At 40.6% G+C, this 21,978-nt stretch overlaps 1 protein-coding gene across 2 annotated transcripts; it reads right to left on the bottom strand.

Annotated features, from left to right (window-relative positions):
* Window positions 1-15,976: 15,976 nt before the first annotated feature.
* On the bottom strand, window positions 15,977-21,532 carry HMGB1 (high mobility group box 1). Of its 2 annotated transcripts, none has more exons than XM_020997186.2 (5): window positions 21,388-21,532; window positions 18,638-18,801; window positions 18,171-18,316; window positions 17,584-17,758; window positions 15,977-16,615 (listed from the first exon to the last, which is right to left on the bottom strand). In XM_020997186.2, exons 2-5 carry the CDS (start codon window positions 18,785-18,787, stop codon window positions 16,436-16,438), a joined length of 651 nt encoding a protein of 216 aa, XP_020852845.1. In that variant the 5' UTR covers window positions 18,788-18,801; window positions 21,388-21,532; the 3' UTR covers window positions 15,977-16,435. The 2 variants fall into 2 exon arrangements, with proteins under 2 accessions (XP_020852845.1, XP_020852846.1); XM_020997187.2 differs by lacking the exon at window positions 21,388-21,532 and adding an exon at window positions 20,189-20,287.
* Window positions 21,533-21,978: the final 446 nt, after the last annotated feature.

Genomic DNA, 21,978 nt, shown 5'->3' with positions numbered 1-21,978 from the left:
ATCTTCATGTAGATGAGGAAATGATATTCCTAAAGCATCAGTCACTTCCTGCTAAAGAAACTACAGAGACTCCCTATTGCCTCTAGAATGAAATACAAATTCTTCTGTCTGGCATTTAGAGAAATTCTCAACTTGGTTCAAACCTACTTTTCCAGCCTTATTATACATTTTTCACAGTTCATTCTAGCCAAACTGGCCTTGCTTTTACATTATATACACCATGTATCTCTTGTCTCTGCCCTTTTGTCTCCCATGCCTAAAACGCACTCCCTCCTTATCTCTGCTTCCTAGAATACCTGGCTTCCTTCAAAGCTTATCTCAAATACCTCTTTCATCATCAAAGTTTTCCTGATGGAACACTGTTAAGACCTCTTTTCTAAATTACTCCGTATTTGTTTTGCATACATTTGTATGTATTTCTAAGTGTACAAGTCTTTCCCAACCCAAGTTCTTTGAGGGCAGGAATTATTGCATTTTTGTCTTTGTATCTATCCTCAGCATGTGGTCCAACTCCTAACATATTGTTGTTGTAGCTGACTCTTTGTGACCCCATTTGGGATTTTCTTGGCAGAGATACTGGATCGGTTTGCCATTTCCTTCCCTAGCTCATTTTACAGATGAGGAAACTGAGGCAAACAGGGTTAAGTGACTTGGCCATGGTTGCACAGCTAGTAAGTGTCTGAGGTTGCATTTAAACTCAGATCTTCCTAACTCCAAACCTAATTCTCTATTTACTGTGCCACCTAGCTGCCCCTGAACATATAGTAGGAGCTTAATAAGTGCTTGTTGATTGGTTGAAGGATTAATTGATTACTGATTGCAAGGCTGGTCTGCTATCTACTATGCTATACTGCTTCTCTACATCAATGGAAATAAATACAGAAATTCAGAAAAACTCAGTGACAGGACCAACTGTGGTAGCATTGAAAATTCAGTTGGTAAAGGTAGGTTTGATATTACTTAATGGGAATATCTTTAAGTCTTTAATGAAGTAAGATTTAACTCTAATAAAGGCTGTCCCCTGAATTTGAATATCTTATCCAGTTCAATTCAGCAAATATTTATTTAGCACCTACTATGTGCAAGGCACAGTGCTAGGATCTGGGTAAATGCAAACAAAAATGAAAACAGTCCCAGCCCTCAAGAACCTTAGATTCTACTGGGCAGGTAGAACACAGACACAGATAAATAAATACAAGGTAATCTTTATGAAGGGCTTGAAGAGAAGGAGGCCCCTGAGCTGAGTCTTAAAGACAAGGGTGCTAGTCATCGGATATGAAGAAGAACTACATTCTACTTGTGGGAGACAGCTTGTGTAAATGCATGGAGGTAGGAGGTCGAAAATGTCCATTTCAGGGATCAGCCGAGCTAGTTGTCCAATTTGGTTGTTGAAGTTCCAGACCAGGTTGTTGGCTGGTTTTCTTCCTCAGAAGCATATCAGATAGCAAGAAAAACATCTCGTTCAACATAGTCATTAGCTCCTACATTTGGTGGTGTTATGAATATAACAATAAATAGAGAACACACAACAGTGGTCATTTTTAGCTGGGGCTGTGCAAAACGAAATAGCAAACAATCCTGGCTCTGGGGTATGGAAAGGACGATGGAGAGGGGATGATGGGTGCATCTTCCCACAGGTGAAAATTGGGCTTAGCAATGGATAATGACTGACTTAAGTTTGAACAATGGAAACTTGTACTGGAGTGGTTCTGGAAGTGTGAAAACTTAAGGCAAGTCCAGAGACAGTGGAGAAATTAATTTCAAACAGAATCTCCAACGTGAACTATAATTCCATGATAAATTTGAAACTCATGATACTGTGGCAAATGTACACAGGTACACAGGAGAGGGAGAGGAAGAGCACTTCCAAGACAAAGTTTATGTCACAAAACTCAACATTTATGTAATGATGGAAAGAAATTAAAGAGAACTGTCACACAACTAATGTTTGTAGATATTTCTTACCACTCTTGAAGATCTTCAGACAAAGTCCCAAGAAATCAGAGAGGTGATGAAACAATTTCTAGGATCACCAAGAAAATGTGTCCAACAAGCTACTCCTGAAACAGGAATTGTAAAATTAAGTGCTCATTGCATTTTAAAGAGGGCAAAATTCAAAAGCTTCTTTCCAAGATCAGCATTTGCCCTGAATGAAGATGATTCTGATTGAAGGGTTGAATTTTGTGAATGGTTTTTGTCAAAATTAATAAAGGACCCACTGTTTATCAATAAGATCATTTGGGGTGATGAAGCAATGTTTAAACACAAGAGTATAATTAACTGTCAATTCTACATACTGGTCAACAGAGGATTCACATGTTACTGTGGAAAGGCTTATAAATTTACCAAGTCATAAAGTGTTTTCTGGATTAACATTCAAGGGTTTAATCAGACCACTCTTTTTGATCAGGAGCAGTTAGGTGGTGAAGTGCTAGGCCTGGAGTCAAAAAGACTCATCTTCATGAGTTCATATCTGGCCTCAGACACTGTGACCCTGGGCAAGTCACTTAACCCTATTTGCCTAAGTTTCCTCACCTGTAAAATGAGCTGGAGAAGGAAATGGAAAACCACTCCAGTATCTTTGCCAAAAAAAACCCCAAATGGGGTCATGAAGAGTCAGAACACGACTGAAAAGAACAATAACAATTTTTCATCAAAGTTATTAGTCTTCTATACCTCAACAAGATTCAGAAATCACTTGTGCCACAACCTTTTCAGCTATTTGAGGATAAGGATAATTTTTAAAGTATTTTAATATTTTCCTCAATTACACGTAAAAACAATTTTTAACATGTTTTTTAAAATTTTTGAGTTCCAAATTCTCTTCTTCCCTTCCTTTCCCTCTTCCTAAGAAGGCAAGCAATTTGATATAGTTTATACAAGTGCAGTCATGCAAAACATATTTCCGTATTAGTCATGTTGTGAAAGAAAACACAGACCAAAAAAACCCCCCCAAACAAGAAAAATAAAAAGTTTTAAAAAGGATGCTTGATATGTATTCAGATGCGATCAGTTCTTTCTATAACAACGATTTTTAATTTCCAACAATATGGAGCACTTCCCCATTTACATCTTGATGTCAGGACTTCTTTTGATGAAACTCTTCCAAACAGATGGATTGGACCAAGAGGCAAGGTTGAGTACTCTGCACATGCATTTGATCTAACAACACTTAATTATTACTTATAGGAGTACCTTCAAGACAAAGTTTATGTCACAAAGCTCAACATTTGTGTAATTGTGGAAAGAATGAAAGAGAACTGTCACACCACTGATGTTTGTAGATGTTTCTTACAAATCTCAACAATGCTTCAATGAGAATGGAGGACATTTTAAAAACTTGAGATAATACATCATCTAAACAGAAAATATATAATGATTTTGTATCCAGTCTTTATTATAACATTTACTGTATCATGAAAGTATTAAATTAAAGAAAATAAACACAACTGTTATTAACAACAACAAAAAAGGATCCTCTTTCCCCAAAATACGATTCTTGAGATCATGGTTCATTTGTACATATTATGATGCAGTTTCCTCATTTTAAAAAATTAGCCTCAAAAACATAGAAAGGCTTGTATGAAATAATGAAGAGAGAAATGAGTGGAACCAAGAGAACATTGTGTACATTAATAGCAATATTGTTTGAAGAATAACCGTGAACAACTACCCTACTCTGAATATTACAAATATTCAAATTAACTACAAAGGACCTATGAAGGAAGATGCTATCCCCCTCCAGAGAAAGAACTGCTAAATAGAAGCGTGCATAGTATGATTTGTATATGTATATGTATATGCATATATGTATGTGTATGTGCGTGGGTGTGTGTATGCATACGTGTATGTATATATGTGCGTGTATACATATACACATATATATCTGTGTGCATGTGTATATTGTGAAGGGGATTATGATTTTCATATTAATCAATATGTGTAATGAGTATATTTTAGATTTTTCAAATATAATTTAGATTTTTATATTAGAATATAATTTAGATTTTTCAAAAAATCAATACATACACACAAATATTTGTGTCAAATGTTGGTCTTCTTTAGTGTGAGGTGGAGAGGGAGGGAGAGAGACTATTTGGAACTTGAAAATTTAACAAAAAAGTAAATTAAATCAAATTTTTAAAACTAGCCTCACGATATTTCTACTGATTTTGAAGATAATTTGTCAACTTCAGTATTTAGAAACATGACCAACAGTGGCATATGAAAGCTTCTCTTGAGTAAATCAAGTATAGCCTAGCCTCAGTGAATGTGCTTTCCCTGCTCTGAATGCCCTTCCTTTGCTATGGCTAGTAAGCCTCCTTTTGTTAACTGTTAGATGTATTACAAACATCTCACTTTATGCCAGTCTCAGACTTGAGCTACCAGCCTGACCTGGTCAGCTGTGGTTCATTACAAATGGATTATGAAATGGAAACCACTAGAACCCAGTTTAATTGGTTCTGGCTACTTTGGAAAGGATTCTGGTCAGGCTCTATGATATGGACACTACAAATTTCATAACTTTCCAGCTCTTCTTGCCAAGGGAGATAATGAACTTCTTGTTAGAAGAGGAACAAGAATGCCTAAGAGTGCTAAAGAAGAAAGGAGAGATTAGTTATTTCCCTGGGTCCAAACCAACAATTCAGTTAATGGAATGAACTCTTACTATGTTGGGGATTATCTGTGATTCTCTGCTGCTATAAATGTGGCTCTTTGGATAAAGTTCTGGAACCCTGGAGATTGTATTTTCATGGAGAGTGCCAGAATATGAACTTCTGGCTAAATTTGGTGCCAGAAAGCCTCACTTTGGTACAGATGTGATAGAAGGGGCAAAAATGGTGCAAGGATGTGGAAGGAGAAGGAAGAGAAAGAAATGAGGGTTGGAGCTACAACCCTCCTGCAGCCCTGACTCTCCCTTTCAACTTGTTCCAGGTAGAGTGATGACAACTATGTGGCATTAGTCTTGGGGATATTTAATCAGTTCCTCTTTTCGATAGTGGTGTTTCTCAGTTAGACTGATGCACAATTCTGAAACCCTGGAGTTAGAGATTTTGTTGAACCAGGCAGATGTGACCAAGATCATCACTAAAAGTACCTGAGTTGAAACCTGTTAAACAGCTTGAGTCCCTATCTGCTGGGCTAAGAGATAACAGATTTAAAAGGGGCTAACCTATTTGGTTTTCCCAGAGCACAGGAGATTCAAGAGAGAGAGAAAAGGGAGATTTTTCTTGTGGTTAGAGCTAGAAAGTGATGGAACATGTTGCATTTTGTTTTATATGGATCTAATGATTTTTCATTTTCCTATGATTTTTGCTAACTTAGTTAAACTTCATTAAGTATGAACTTGACGTCTGAGTGAATGCTAGTGGCTTGGATCTACCAGAGGGATATGTCAGTGTAGGGGGACAAGATGTACCAATGATTGACAAGTAGTCCTATAAAGAGAGCCTGAAATATGTCTGATCTACTAAGTGCCTTGAGCCTGGGTAATCTTCTGGGGGCATGTTGCATCTATAGGGCTATCTTGTTCACATATGAGAGATGTTATAATTAAGTGCCTACTATGCAAAAAGTACTGCATTAGATGCTAGAGACTGGATTAAAATGAAATAGAAATAAAAAGTATTTAAAAAGTCTTTGCTTTCAATGTGCTTATACTCTACTAGAGGACATTGTACTCTAACAGGTCCAAAATCTATTACATGAAGAATTTAGTAAGTATGAGCTTGTGTCAACTTGCGATTTTCTTTTTAAAATTTTAAATTCTGCCGTGTGAGTTTCTACATAGTAAAGGACACCTGTGTTAAGCAAACCCATAAAATGATAGTGCAGTATATAGCTAATTAGTGTAAGGGGGAAGTCCACCCTATCCAAACATAGAAGGCCTGACTTCTTCATTCAATCAATCATCTCCACCCCAATTAAAGTAACTAACAAGCTGTTCTATGCCCTGATGCCTTTTCCAGGTAAGAACACCTCTTTGATTGAATTCCATAATCAAAGGTATAAAATAGGTGCAAACAACTCCTAGATTCTGCTATTGAATCAAAGGCATAAGCTACGTATAATCAACCTGGTTAGTCAAATTGGGAAAGAATGAAGTGCTTTGAACCATTGGAGGAGATGAGGCAGAGCCACACAAGAAATGTATTTGGATGAATTGAAGAGAACAAGTCGTGGCCTTGGGGGGATGGAGAGGGGAGATTGGATAAAACATCAAGACCATTCACAAACCAGGAGCACGTCCCAGACTTTTGGGAAGACAGTGTTGTACTTTAGATCTTGCCATACTTTCCCAGGAAATATCCCTTTAAAAAGCTAATTGATGCTAACAGGTTAATTGATATTGGGGGATCTATGAACTGATTAAATGATATTGGGGAACATATCAGTGGGGATTCACAAATAATAGTACTAGAAAATTTTCAGCAGATTACCCTTAGAATCCTGAAGGGAAAAGTAGTAATCATCTTCTGGGGATCCAACCTAATAAAGAGTGGACCTAAAGTCTGAGCCACAATAGATAATACATTGAGAGCCGGAAGAGATCTTGGAGGTCATTTAGTTTAACCATATGGACAGCTAGGTGGCATAGTAGATAGAGTACCAGGCCTGGAGTTAGGAAGGCTTGTCTTCCTGAGTTCAAAGCCAGCCTCAGACATTTCCTACCTGTGTGACCCTGGGCAAGTCATGTAACCCCATTTGTCTCGGTTTCCTCTTCTGTAAAATGGGCTGGAAAAAGAAATGGCAAACCACTTCAGTGTCTCTGTCAAGAAAATCCTCAATGGGGTCACAGAGTTGGACAAAACTGAACAATGACTAACAACAAATATATATATATATATATATATATATATATATATATACATACATGCATGTATAGTATGTGAACTAGAGAGCCAGAATCCAAATCTTGCTCTTCTAGTCTTAGACTCAGAACTTTTTCCACAATACCAGGTTGCTGAGAATCTTTTGGCCCACACATCCTTGAGGATCCTTGTTTGACGGTCTTATCTGCAAGGCTACTATCAGATCTTTCCCTTCCCAGTGTGTTTCAACGGGATTTCCATTCCCTTACATTAGAAGGGAAGCCTGGGACCAGTAGGAAGATGGACCGCTGCCACTGAAGGAAACCATTCCCTTCCCCAGCTAACCCTCACTGCCCCATTGTCCCACGGCCACCAGGCATAAGACAGTCCCTGTGGGCAAGAAGCTGTCCACTACATCCCCACCTCTGTTGCAGGGAGTCCAGAGTCACATTCTAACCAAACCCATGAACCTACTATCCTCTTGTAGAGGACCACCTATCTTGTCATTATTCCCCAAAAGTCGCTCAAGGCTTTGACATCTGCCTTGCCTGAGTGCCACCTGGCCTTTCCCGTTATTCCATTTCTTTCTCTTCTATCAGTCACCACATCCATCTTCACCAGCATCCGGGTGAGCTTTGCTACAGGCTTCACAAGGGACTATGAGGAACCTGGGCCCTATACTTCCCCTCCCTGCCTTTTTCTCTTTTTTCTTTATTTTTTTGTTGTTGTGTTTTTTGTTTATTTGTTCGTTTGTTTTGCTCTAGACTTTTTACCTCTAGCTCTTGGTTATTTTGGAGAGAAACAGGAGAGGATTCTTTCTTTATTAAGAAAATTCTTGCTACTTCTCAGGTCAAGCCCATACAGTATAACTATAAATACCCCTTTCAATGTGTGAGACAGCTGCATTCCTGAAAAGTTTACTGGAAAATTAATTCTGTCCAGTGAATCCTATTTCCTTTGACTAGCATTATACAAGGGTAGTAATGTACCTATAGAAAAACTTTTTGGCTTCAAGAATTTAAGGTCATATTGAAGAATGAAGCAAACCTTTCTTTAATCACGTATTTCAAAGAACAGAATATTCTAATAAACTATTAATAATTCTAAGGCTGTAGAAACAGTGGTGATTGTTGTTCCAAGTGGTAGGACCAGAAACCACAGGAAGCAGTGCATTTTAATGGTGGGTATATTACCCTCAGAGTCAGGAAAGACCAGGGTTTGAATTCTGCCCCTGACACTTAACTAGCTGAATAACAGAGGTAAAAACGCTTAATCTCGGGGCAGCTAGGTGGCAAAGTGGATAGAGCACCAGCCCTGGAGTCAGGAGGACCTGAGTTCAATGTAGCCTCAGACATATAATACTCACTAGCTGTGTGACTCTGGGCAAGTCACTTAACCCCAAATGTCTCACCAAAAAAACCAACCAAACAAAAAAATACTAAATCTCTCTGGGTCTCAAGTTCTCCACAGCTCTTACTTCACAGAATGGATGGGAGGATCAAATAATAAAATATGTGATTCTAACTGTGATCCTAGCTGATCGGTGCTTCAGTTTCTTCTTTCTGAATACCTGTAGCAGTAGTTTTTCTTTGACTTGGACATGCTAGATTTGGCTATGACATTCCTGGGATATTTTTCCTTTTGGGGTTTCTTTCAGAAGGTGTTCAGTAGATTTTGTCTTTATTTTGCAGTTGTGGTTCTAATAGATGTGGGAAGTTTTCAGTTACAATTTCTTGAGATATAATGTCTGGGTTGTTTTTGCTTTTTTTTAAATCATGGTTTCAGGGAATCTAGTGATTCTTAAATTATCTCTCCTCGAGCTGTTTTTTTAGGTTAGTTGTTTTTGTTTTAACATAACTTAAATTTATTTTTTTGGTTCTTTGATGCTCAATATTTCTTGTAATCTCATGTTTGACCTATTCTAGTTTTCAGGGAGCCCTTTTCGTGGGTAACGTTTACTATTTCTCTTTTAAGGTATTTTTTCTCCTTCCAATTCTTCCTTTCAGGTCTTTTATTTAATTAAAAAAAATCTCTTACTTCATTTATTCTAGGCATTATGGAGAATCCATTTTTTTCCTTTTTAGTTACTCTTTGCAGTTATTGAGTTTTTCCTCTTCTAAGGGATCCTTAGAGTTACAATACTTTTTTAAAAAAATACTATTTGGTGGTTTAAAAAAAGACTACTCATGTCTCCGGCTTTAGTTCCTGAATTGGGGCTTTGTGCCAGGGGCAGACTCTTGCCTCCTGTTGAACTTTTGGGTGGCTTCAGAGTTGGCCCTGCCTGGTCTCATCCTGGGTTTGTGTGCTGATGGGGGCCTGGACCAGAGGGCTCAATCTGGCATCTCTGGAGCCCTCTCTGGCATTGAGCTCAGGACAGACTCCTAGGAACCTCAGAACCGCTGGACAGCTGAGCTGTTCTGGTCATTGCCTGTCTCTGGGCTTTTCCAAGGTCCCCACCCTGGGACTTTCTAACCACTGCAGTGCTTTCTGATCTCCCCTGGGCTTTCTTGGGGCCTTCTAGTTTTGCTGCTTCCAGACACTGCCCTGAAGGCTACACATCTGGTCCTGCTGGGAGCAGAGCTTGTTTGTCTGTGCTGGAATTGGCTTTGCTCATAACCCCCTTTCCCTTTGCCTGTGGGCTTCTGGTTGACTTGTTTGTGCAGTTCTGTGGTGGAAGAATTCACTTATACTAGTTTCTCATTGGATTTCTTGTTCATTTTTTTTAAGTCTTGTGTGAATTTCAGGTTATTGCTAGAGTAGGTATGTGGGAACTGGCTTATATTCAATTAGCCATCTTAGTCTGGAAGTGACTTCACTATAGATTTTCTCAGTTAAGAGATACTAAAATCTGCAAGTATTTAACATTGAGAAGGGGTGGGTCCTCATACCTATCTCTGGGCTCAGATGGCCTCTAATCTTCTCTTTTAGCCCTAAACCCTCTGATCCTATGACCTTAACTCTTAGAAGCTATAAAATGACAAGGGCAGGGAGGAAGGCTTTTGTCCCACTGGATTTCCAGATGTCTCCATAAAATTGTTTTCTTTGAAGGACATCTTGTCACCTCCTTCCTCCACTCTCTTTTCTCTGTTGCTACCAATCCTTTCTGAAGTCACCAAGCTCTTAACATTTCCCATTGAGAACCAGGTAGATTAACGAATATTGCCAGGAATATTTTTTTCGGGTAAGTTTCTGGTAGAGTGCATCCACTCTAAAGGAAAGGAGGCTATTAGTAATGCTGCATGCCAGTAACTGTAAATTTGGGCAGAAGAATGTGGATGTGAAAACAGGGTAAAGGGCCCATATCAGCTAAATACTGCAATGAAATACTGTCTCAAGAAAGCTAAGCAAGGTGACCCCGGTGCTCTAAACTTTCAGAATGGCTAGGAGTGTCCAGCCCAGAGACCTTCTCTCCAGTTTTCCTCACTTCAACTCCAAATGCAGTAGAGGCTTCCCATACGTTTTGTTCTGTTGATACTGCCCTAGGATATCAAACTAAAAACTGAGCAAGGTTGATAGTAGGCCAGGGCTGAGTGAACCTGAGCAACTAATACACGCGAGTCTTTAGGTAATTTGCTCAGAATTCCTTTCCTGCTTCATAAGTCTGACAAATAGAGAATGTTCAGTGTAGAGTTCTGTTTCTGTTTTTAAATAAGGGCTACCTGTGTGTTTGGTATGCTTCCCTTCAAAACACATGCTTTAATTTACTTGGTGGATATTCAAGATGGGGTTTCCCTTTACGATTCTTAACAGCAACCAGAAAATTACAGAACTGACTACCCACAAAATGTACTATAAAATACATAAAACCATCTTCCATATATTTACTTAAATTTTATAACTTTTGACTCTAGCTTCTGCTTATTAATTTGACCCTTTTTCATTACTGGCTTCATGTATTGTAGTTAGGGTTTTTTTTTCCAAGTTCATTTTAGGAAATGGTGACATAGCTGAGACTAGAGGCTGATTTTTGATAGTCTGATAATGAAAAAAAACCCATAAAGCAAAAACAAAAGGTGGTGGTACCTCTTATCTGAGCAGCATGGTGCGGTGAATGCTGGAGTGCCCTGTTAGTATACTATTTAATACCTGAATGATTTGGGGCATCATTTTGCCTCTGGCCTTTTTTGTCACCTATAAAATAAGGGAGGGGGAGCTAAATGTTCCCTTCCAAATCCAAAACTATGATCCTACTACCAGATATTGCACCAAAATTCTCTCTAACTCAGGGATTTCTAATCTTGTGTCAATGGACTCTGGACACCTTGTCAAAATCATATTACCAATTATATTCAAGTGAAGATGTCATTTTTTTTCCCAATTGAAGTTCACAGATCCCTGAAATCTCACCATGAATTCCAGGTTCAGAATTCCTGCTATAATGTGAAGTTTCTCCTAGCGGAAAATAGGGCTGCTTGTCCACCTCTTGACCTAGGCTGTAGGGGGGCCTTTGCTCGTATTCCACATATTTATGCCCTTGGTCCAGAAAAGACTTTTGTATTTCCTCTTCTGCACAACATTGGGCAAGGGAAGGAATGTAAGGGAATGTAATCTCCTAAAGACATAGAGAGTGAGGACTACCCCCCCACCCCAGGTTGAACAGTTACTATTTGTTTTCTTAACCTGTGTTCCTCCTATTGACCTGTTGCTCTGCTCCTCAGTGAGTGAAAAGCAATCCCTGTGACTGAATTTCAGGCCTTCTCTGCTCCTGGAGGTTCCAGTCAGTCACTTTTTACATTAGGTTTACTAAATCTCCTACTAACTTGTTCTACTTGTACTGTACTGAATTCTCATTCAGTTTTAGGGCAGTTTAGTTCACTATGTAAGAGTTCTAATCTGAGTTTAAAACATTTCATGACAGTAGCTGATTAAAACCCAATAAAATGAAAATATAGCAAAGCCCACAATTATACTCTGTAATTCAAAGGAGCCCCACTTAATTACACATTAAAGCCTATAAATATAATTGGGGTTATAATGGGGTTACATTTCACCCCAAAGCATCCAAGCAGCAAAGTGATGACCTTTCCTAATGCAGCAAATTTTAGTCATACTATTCACAATGTCTTGGAGCCATTGAAATTTACTGGTTCTTTGAATTCAACCCCCCCCCCCAATTCACTTGAATTTAGGATTCAAACCACCTCCTCTAGAATAATTTGTCCCTCATCAAACTCCATTACTTCCCCTTGAAATGAAGATAGGATAGTATTTAAGATCTTTTTCATAATGAATTACTAAGGATTTTGGCTGTCAGTTCAATGTACTACAATGGCTGTTTGAAATGAATACAGGGCAGCTAGCTGGCACAGCGGATAGAGTACTGACTCTGGAGTCAGGAAGACCTGAGTTCAAATGTGGTCTCAGACATTCAATACTCACTAGCTATGTAACTCTGGGCAAGTCACTTAAACCCAATTGCCTCACCAAAAGAGGAAAAAGAAATGAATACATAAGGACTATAAAAACAAGATATAAATAAAACTAAAGCATCACATCAACTATTCTACACACCATCAGTCTACTGGCATAATAAAACCATTAAGCCAGACTTGGGACATTCTGATAAACTTTAAAGACAGTATACCTACAGCTCTTTACGATGCTTTTCCTGTTTTGATGACTGGTTTTCTGGCCACGGCTGGACTCTGGTGTCTGTAATAACATTTATACAGCAAATGCACTTTATATATACATCACCTAGTCTGAGCTTCACTACCACCCTGTGAGGTAGGTGCTATAATTAGTACCTTTATTTTGCATTTGAGTAAACTAACAGAAGCTAAATGACTGGTCACAGAGTTAAATGTTTGAGCCTTGATTTCAGTCTGTGGTCTCCTGGAATACCAAACCTAGCACTTTACTATCCCCCATCCTACAGGCCTAAGTAACTTAGATGTTCTATGAAATACAAGCTTACATACATATACACCAGCCTCAAATTATTCCAAATTTCCTTTACTTATTTCCCAATCCACAGGTGCTCGATAAATGAGGGCCAAATTTTGGTACAGTTGAGAAACATTTCCTGGTACTAACTGGTTCTCCACACTGAAAATTATCTGGAAGATTTGATACTAATCTAGGCAGGGAGGATTCTTAACTTGGGGTCCATGAATTTATTTTGATGATTGTAGAACAATGTTTTATTAGTAATCTTAGATTTTGTGCACTTAAAACATTCTGAAAAAGGGGTCTAGAGGCTCCACTAGTTGACCAAAGAATGCTATGAAAGAAAAAAGGTTAAGAACTTGTTTTGTGGATAGTAGACCTAACCTTAGTAGCTGCTTCTGTAAGAGCAACATTTTACCTCATTCTTCCTCCACTGCATGCTCTTTGGCTTATGCCCAGGGAATTTCCCAAGTTGTATGTACTAAGTGCTAACATGATCATTCACATTTTTGCTGCTAAAAGGGGAATAAGGAAAAATGAATTTGTTGTTTTTTAGTGAAGACCCAAGGGAAGATAGATGTAAATCTTAAAAAAACAAAAGGCATTTGAAAGGTTGTACGAGAATGGTACAGAGCAAAGATCCAAAGATCTGGAACACATGTATTTTTCATTGATGTGGCAAAACAAGCCATTACAAAAAAAAAACTAAATGTCCTAAATTTTCAGTTAATGGCTTATTTCAAACATTATTTGCTACAAGAAAACAATCTGGACAGTGGAAAGGTGAGTTGCAGTGGTTGATGGTCCCCTAATTAACATGATTCAGTCTGTTATATTTGAGCATGACCCTGTGGCTGCACTATTTCAGTCTGGCTGGTTAATTCAGAAACTGAGGTACTGGAATTTTTTATAATGAAGCTGTTTCTGTATCTCAGTAGTTGACTACTCAAGTAAATGTAACCCAAGACACTTGGATTTCCTTCTTGTATTCTAATATCATCAAGCTACAGAAACCTGCCAAATAGTATCCCTAATAGAGATGGCTGAAGCAAATTACAAGGTAGAGTGACCTCTCATTTATAACACCTGGGAAGTAGGATGTTCTCATTCTGGTCAATGAGAATCATGTTATTTTAAAAGAGCTGTGTAGTACAATAAAATTAATAAAATGATACTGAACATAATTTAATATTTGGTTCAGAAGACTTTATGATGCTAGTGCAAGGCAATTATGAATGTGTTATCATTGAACTGCAGAGATCCCTAAGTGTTAATTATAGATTAAAATTTACGTTATTCAGACCAGGTGAAAATTCTGCCTAATCAGGTTTTTTCCACCTTAAATTATACTAAAGTTAGAGGTCAACTTAATATTAAGGAGGCCTATTCGATGTTTTGCTCCCTAATCTAAAATGCCAGTTTAACTACGTTGCCAAGAAAAGCTTTGCTTTAAATTCTCATCTCAAATGCTTAGGAATAGCAGTCACATGCCATCTAAAACAATTTACCAGGTCAAATCAAATTCATTTTAACCATATAAAATGTATTGATTAGAGATGCCGAAAAACAAAATTAAGGAATATAAACTCATGTTTCTACTCCAAGAAGTCCACTACACACCTAATGTAATAAAAGTCCTACCTCCTTTATAAACCTTGGCCAGCCTCAGGGGTACAACACATAAAATGAGTGCAGGGATTACTTGATCTACTGACCAAAACACAACTTCGTTAAATTTAAGTTATATGGGCATGTCAACCATTCTCAGTGATCCAACACGACTCTGATGGAAAAAAATCACACTTTTCCATTTTGGTGAAGACCATGTGTTGAAACCTACATTTGGCAGGGAGAGGGGGGAAAATCAGTGCTGCTGTCCCTAACTTAAATAAGGACATAATCTCACTTATCAGTTCTGAAGTTCAGAAGAAATCAGTGAAATATGCTTTTGAGTTTTTATACTGAACATGTTTCAATTGCAATTTTTTAAAGGCAGAGATTTTAATGTTTTATCTATCCTAACTCTATTTTTAGAAACAATTCTTCAGTGGCAAATCTTATTTGAAACAAAGTATTTAAAATATATTTAATAAAATCTTAGGATATTAAGTGAAAGCCATTTAACTAAATATTTAAAACCTCTGCAATTATTAGTTTATTAGTATCATCCAGGATTCAGATGTTCAGTATTCCTCCTGAAATTATACATAAACAAACGCAAAACTGAAATTAGAATCTGAAAGTCAAAATTGTATAACAAAACAGTACTCCATCACAAAAGCGTGTAAAATTACAAGAACGCTATTTTAAAACACTGGCACTTAAGAGAACCATAATTTCAAAACCACAAAATTGCCAAATTGTCCCCCAAAATGGTAAGCAGGTAAACATATAAATGGTCAGTTTTAATGAATACATTGTTAGCTTTGGTTTTGGAAGGGAAAAAAATTTTGATCAAATCAGACACTTGGTCTACATTTTACCTTAATGCCAAATTTTAAGTGTATTTCCCATCAAGGTCTATTTTATTTATACAGGGTCAAATACTACAATTTTAATATAAACCTTAATGGGAAGATCATGCCTCAGTTTTATTAACTGAGACCTTTATAATTTTATCTTCAACTGACAAATCAAATCTAGATTTACATAGTCATAAATGGTACCATATAGAATTTCAAGTTTCCCAAGGGGCCATTCACTGCCAGTTCTTCATACTATAAGCCTACTTAGCCTTCAGTAAGTCTGCTGCCAAAGATTAATGATGGCAGTCTTGTATTTTCAACTCACGCTTTTGGGGTACATTCTCAGCTCTTTTGAAGGATGGGAATCAAAACATAACTTCAGTTACATAGTAATGAAATTATGAATGTATATTCCCCACATAAAGATTAGAATATACCCTTCTACTGTTCCTTCAAGGACAGAATTTTAGTACGTTTCACTCAAATAGTTCCATGCTGCAAATTTCTATATTCTCCACTTGGTAAATGTTGTCATTGGATAGAATACTGTACTATATGAAATTTGAGTTTATTAACTGGTAACTTTTGATTTCCAGTTACGGAAGAAAATTGTTTCTATACAACTTTTATTACCCCATCACAATTATGCAGGGTGTGTAGATCAAAGCTTTTTATCGGCTAACTATATGAAAAGATGAAAACTTTGTAATGATTCATGTGATCCCAAATGGGCATACAAAAGCAAAGACGAGCTTCCCCTCAAAAAGAAAAGTTATGATTTAAGGGCACCTATGAAAAGGACAACAATACTAATAAAAAAAATTGTATTTACTTAGAAGCATTCAGAATGTCAACAAAACAGCTGCAATTTTTTTGTTTTTGCAATTACAGAGTGGTATTCAGTTAACAGAACAACAATTATTTCATATGCTGCATCAAAGACAACTGAAGATGAAAATGAACTACATCCCCATATATACTAATTTGTGCTGTGCACCAACAAGAACCTGCTTTAAATTTCCATGCCAATTTACAACCCCCATACTGTACCAGGCAAGGTTAGTGGCTATTGAAAATACCACTAAAGGACAGGGCTATCTAAAGACACATTCGGTAGTGTGTTAACTATACAAAAAAAGACACTGTACAGTTTAAAAACAAATCTTACACAGCCTTACATTTCAATTTTTTTTTTCTTTAAAAGGAGTGAGTTGTGTACAGGGGGGTTAAATGCTTTATAGACAAGAAAAAAACTGCTCTAGAACCAACTTATTCATCGTCATCATCATCTTCTTCATCCTCCTCATCATCTTCTTCATCCTCCTCCTCGTCTTCTTCATCTTCCTCATCTTCCTCCTCTTCCTTCTTTTTCTTGCTCTTCTCAGCCTTGACAACTCCTCCCTTTTTACCGACATCAGGTTTTCCTTTAGCCCGGTATGCAGCAATATCCTGTAAAGTGTGTTTTTTTTTTGGGGGGGAGGTGGAGGAATAATAGAAATAAGAGGGAAAGGGGAAAGAAAAAGATTTATAACCATTACTCCTAGTTTGGTATTTAGAGATGCACTGCAACTCTATAAATAACCAAGCCCTCAAGAAATTAATGTAAAAAATACATTTTCGAGATAATTATAATTAGCCATCCACAACCCATCAGAATCACATGGTCTAATATTTGCAACTGCTATGCCTCACTGAAGTGCAATTATGTAAGCATTCTAACTGCAGTTTATTAAAAACAAGAAATGCATAGGGACTTTGATTAAAGGGTAGACACTGCCACCTTCTGAATGCAAAAAAATCACTCTTCTGGTCTCTATAACTCCAAGACCCTAATCTATATAACCAGACCATTCAAAACTTGAAGAAATGTTTTATGACAAATTAACAAATACATTGATTATTAAACAGGCCAAACCAGACTCCAGAATAAAAAATATTTCCTTTAACATGCATACACAAAAAAGTGGGGAAAAAATTCCCTAGGCTTTATATCAACATATAACTTTCATGTCTGACACTTTAGGTTACACTTATTACAGGCACTTTCTGAGTTCTAATATTTGGTAACATAAAACTAGATATTGGGCAGTCAAATGCTGGGAAACTACAGCACATTGTCAATGTTATAATCAGGGCTTGACAAACCGTAGAAAACCGACTTTCTGAGCTTTTTCTAATTTCAAATAACTAATCAGAAGTCAGATTTATAGTATATTTCTAAATGAGATCTGCTACTAATGTTTGCCCCAAACAGAAAATTGGATGTAAAAACTGCACCACACCTTTAAGTTCTTTTAACTTGGAGAGCAATTTAACCATAAATGAGGTGAACATGAAAAATCCTAAATCTAATTATCTACTTTATTATACCCCCAAATTACACCTGGAAACTGCTTCTAACGCTTATAACTCATTACCTTTTCGTATTTTTCCTTCAGCTTAGCTGCCTTCTTTTCATAAGGTTGCTTGTCATCTGCAGCAGTATTATTCCACATTTCTCCCAATTTTTTTGCCACATCTCCAATAGAAAGACCAGGATGCTCCCCTTTGATTTTTGGACGATACTCAGAACAGAATAAGAAAAATGCCGAACTAAAAAGAGAAGTTCAACGTTAAAATTAGAAATTCAAAGATTGTAAGTTTACATGGTAACAAAACATGTGGCATTGCAAATCAAAAAAATTTTAAAGTTCTTTCAAAGTTCATAATCAAGCAAGGAACCAAGTCGCCTTCATAATCAAAGGTATGCCCCATGGTCTTTAACTTTTGTGACAGTCCTGAAGGGAAAGACCATGGCTAATTTATCTGTCACCTGCTTTGCATATAGTTTAAGTGCTTAACGTTTGTCAGACACAAAGAAAAATCTCAAAATGCCATGCAAGCCACTATTAGTTTAGAAATATGACTAACACCCTGAACTCACAACTTGAGCTCTTTAAAAAAGGCTAACCTGAAGGCACCAGGCTAGGTATTTCTTCAGGGAGAAAAAACAAGGAGCACTTACGGAGGCCTCTTCGGTGCATTGGGATCCTTAAACTTCTTTTTTGTTTCTCCTTTAGGTGGTATGTAGGTTTTCATTTCTCTTTCATAACGAACCTTATCAGCTTTTGCCATGTCCTCAAATTTCCCTTTCTCTTTAGCAGACATTGTCTATAAAAGAATGTACTGGTTTAACCAAACAGAAACTAAAAAATCTTTCAAACCATATTAAATTGAGTAGGAATATCCATGATTAACTTTATTAATCATCCAGACTTGTAACAGACTTGTGGATGACCCCGAAATAACCAAACTCAAACCCCCCATTATATTACATATACAAAGAGTACTTTTCAAAGGTCTGTTAGCAATCAAATCAGTCTTTCCTAGTACCAGTCTGCCATAAAACACAGTACTACAGGCAGGGATTGATGGCATTTTGGATTTTGCTACTGAATTCCTATAATTTCTTAATTCATCAGCTACTCTTACCTTCCACCTTTCTGAGCATTTTTTAGAAAATTCTGAGAAGTTCACAGAAGCATCTGGGTGCTTCTTCTTGTGTTCCTCCCGGCAAGTTTGCACGAAGAAGGCATATGAAGACATTTTCCCTCTCGGCTTCTTAGGATCACCTTTGCCCATTTTGGATTACTTTCCTTAAAAACACAAAAGACATAATCATCTAAAACCTCCAGTTACCTCTTTTTGAAAAGTCAATAAATAAAATGATTAAAATCAGCTATTGGCTTGGATATTCAATGTTCTTTCTGAAAAAGCTAGGCAGACTGTGGCTCAACTTGTTTCCAATATACCTGATGCTGAAAGTTAACACAAGAAAGCCAAAGAATATAGCATTTTAACTGCTCAGGAAGAGAAGCACAAGTATTTAAAATGGTTGTATGCACTGTCCTAAGGGGATTCCATTCTCAAAGTCCCAACTGCGCTGACAGCTAATCCAGCAGTGGTTCTCACACCTTAAGTGTCGACAAAGCAAATATACTCTCTCTATAATGTATATAGAGCCAAGTTTACTATTTTGTAGATATTAGCTACATTTTATATTCACATTGGGGATTTTTCATCTTAAACACAAATTAAGACAATCTTAGATGAAGTACAAAATCTAATGGTTTGAAAACAAGCCGTTCTAGTGCATGGAAAGTTCTTTGCCTCGATTCCGTCGAGGGTTTCTCAATCCCTATTTAACAACACTGACTTCTCCTCCCCTTTGTACTAAACTTTGCTCCCGGACAGAGGAGTGCACACTGCCCAAAGCCGGGGCACTCGTGGGGCTCCCGTGGGCAGGAGGCTCCATTTGCCCAAGAGGCGGATTTCTGCTCTGACTAAACGCGTCCGGTTTGAAGTTTCTCTGAGTAAACAAGGTTTAGGGGCTGACGAACCATTCCAGCCAGTACTGCAGGTTTTTTTTTTAAACTTCCCCCCATTTAAACCAGTGGCTATATAAACATCTTTGTACAGCTAATTAGAAGGGAGGAGGGGAGGGCACGCGGGGCACACCGGTTTCCCGCCACTTTGCACTTGCCCCCACACCTCTTCTAAACTTTGCTGGGAAGTGCTGGCAAGGGGGGGTGGGGGCGGAGTAACCGGAGGCATCAAAGAGCCCTAACACATTATCTCATTTCTTAAAGAAGCCAGGGCTGCCCCGGCGCCACGTGTGCTCCCCCCCCCCCCCGGGAAGGGTGACGGGACCCCGGCCCGGGCCGCGACCCCGCGCGCCGCCGCTCCGCTCGGCCGCCGGCCCACCTCCGGGATCGCTCCGCGTGCGCGCGGCGGCCCGAGCAGGCCCTGGGGGGCGGCGGCCACTCTCTTTCCTCCTCCTCCTTCCCGCCCCCCCCATTTTGTATGAAGCGTCCGTCGTGCGCCATAGAGCAAAAGTCCCCACTCGAAATGGGGTCTGGCTCCGCCCGAAGCCCGCGCTTTAAGCGGGGGCGGGGAAAAGGAGGGAGAGTAGGGGTGGGGGGCTGGGAGGGGGGACGAATCGGGCCGCGGGGCCCCGCGTGGCGCGTGAGGGTGCGTGTGTACCCGGCGGCGCGGCGTGCACGGAATGGCCGCTGCTCGTCTTCCTCGCCTGCGCCGCCGAGAGGGCGAGAGTGAGAGCGAGAATATGGCTCCTTCCCTTTGTGTGTGCGTGCGTGTGTGTGTGTGTGAGTGTGGGAGACCGAGAGTGAGAGAGGGAGGGGAAAAAAGGGGAGGGGGAGGAGTGCGCGGTGCGCTCTGGCGCACACTCAGCCATTACAGGCAGGGGGAGGGGGAAAGGACGAGGGGGAGGAGCGTGGGGGGGGGCGCGGCCCCTCCAGACCCACAGCTAGCACTTGGGGTGGGGGGGGCGCCTTCGCACCCCGGGAAAGGGCGCCTACCCCTCCCCACCGGAGCCGCCGCCCGCCTGCCTCCCCCCAATCCCGCGGTCCCCCGGCCGCCCCCGCACGGAAAACACGGGGCTGTGTAAGGGGGGGAGGGAAAAAAAAGTTGCCTCGGACCTGGTGCGCCCAGCCAGCTCCCCCTAGCTCTGGCTCTCGCCCGCCTTGTTTTCTCTCCAGCCAGCAGCGCCGAGCTGGAGTCAGCCATATTACAGCGAGCGCAGCGGCGCCTCTCCCCCCCGCGCCGCGCCGCGCCCCGGGGAGAAGGGGGCGCGGGGAGGGGGATCCCCGCATCGCCGTCACCCCCACCCCTCAACCGCCCTTACCCCCCAGCCCGGCCGAGCCCCGGCCGCCCCCGCCCCGTCAGGCTGGGGAGCTCGCTCGGCGGCGGCGGCGTCTGGGGCTCTATCTGCAGCAATGGCTAATGCAATGCACTGTAAGCAGCTTAGACTGAGCCTCCCGAGCCCCGCGCCCTCGCCGCCTCAAGCGCGGTCTTCCCGTCCCTACCCCGCGCTCCGCGCACACCGGCCACCAGCCCCCCAACACCAAAAAATACAGATATTTAAATTTTTTTTGAAATTGAAAAAAAAAATTTCCGCGCTGAGATTAAAAAAAAAAACTCGTGGGGTTCGGGGTCCCCAGCAGCCCGAGGGGGCTACGGGTCCGCGGGCTCCCGTCGCCGGGCAGGGTCCAAGCGCCCGGGAAAAAGGCTCCTGTCCGTACGCAGTTCCCCCCACGATCCCCCCTCATTTGCCTTTGTGTGAATCCTGACCCGCCGGCTCCGGGCCGCGGGGATCCGGCTCCCGCGCGGGTTTCCGAGCTGCTCGGGGCGCTCTCCCCGCCGCGGCGCTGCCCCAGACTCACCCTCAGCGCCGCACAGAGTAGCCCAGTGCCCGTCCGGCTCTTACTTGCCCCGGCGCTGTCTCTATGGAGCTCAATGTACTGCAATGGCTGTGAGAGCGCGAGCCAGACGCAGCCTCCTCACTCTCTCCGTTCTGTAACATTACTCTCCAGGCAGCGCTGCTCCCATTGGCTACCGCCAACTCACCGCGCTCGCTCATTGGCGGGCTCCCTCCCATTGTCCTGACCAGAGCCCGCTTCCTATTGGCTCGTAACGGAGACACGTCATCAAGGATTGAAACAGCGCGCAAATCTGAACCTGTGTGTGTGCCGGGCAGAGAGGCTGAGGCGGGAGAGGCAGAGGCAGAGGCAGCAGCTGCTACGGGAAAGCAGAGCTCTATGGTGTGTGTATGCATGTGTCTAACCCAAGCTAGCCCCACGCCGGAGTGGCCGCCGGAGCGAAAATGGCCTGGCTTTTCTGCAAGCACCTCCAACTCCTCAGGCAAGAGAGACACCCACAGGCCTCCCCCCCCTTCCCCACGCTCACTCCCTTTCAAAGCCTTTCAGATAAGAGGCCCCAGGCTTTTTAGGGAACATTCCAATGTGAAGGCAAGG

The sequence above is a fragment of the Phascolarctos cinereus genome, unplaced genomic scaffold (assembly GCF_003287225.1).
Source record: "Phascolarctos cinereus isolate Bilbo 61053 unplaced genomic scaffold, phaCin_HiC Scaffold_726;HRSCAF=1367, whole genome shotgun sequence".
NCBI classification, from domain to species: Eukaryota; Metazoa; Chordata; class Mammalia; order Diprotodontia; family Phascolarctidae; genus Phascolarctos; species Phascolarctos cinereus.
Note: the sequence above shows the minus strand (reverse complement) of the source record. Positions and strands in the feature narration are given on the sequence as shown.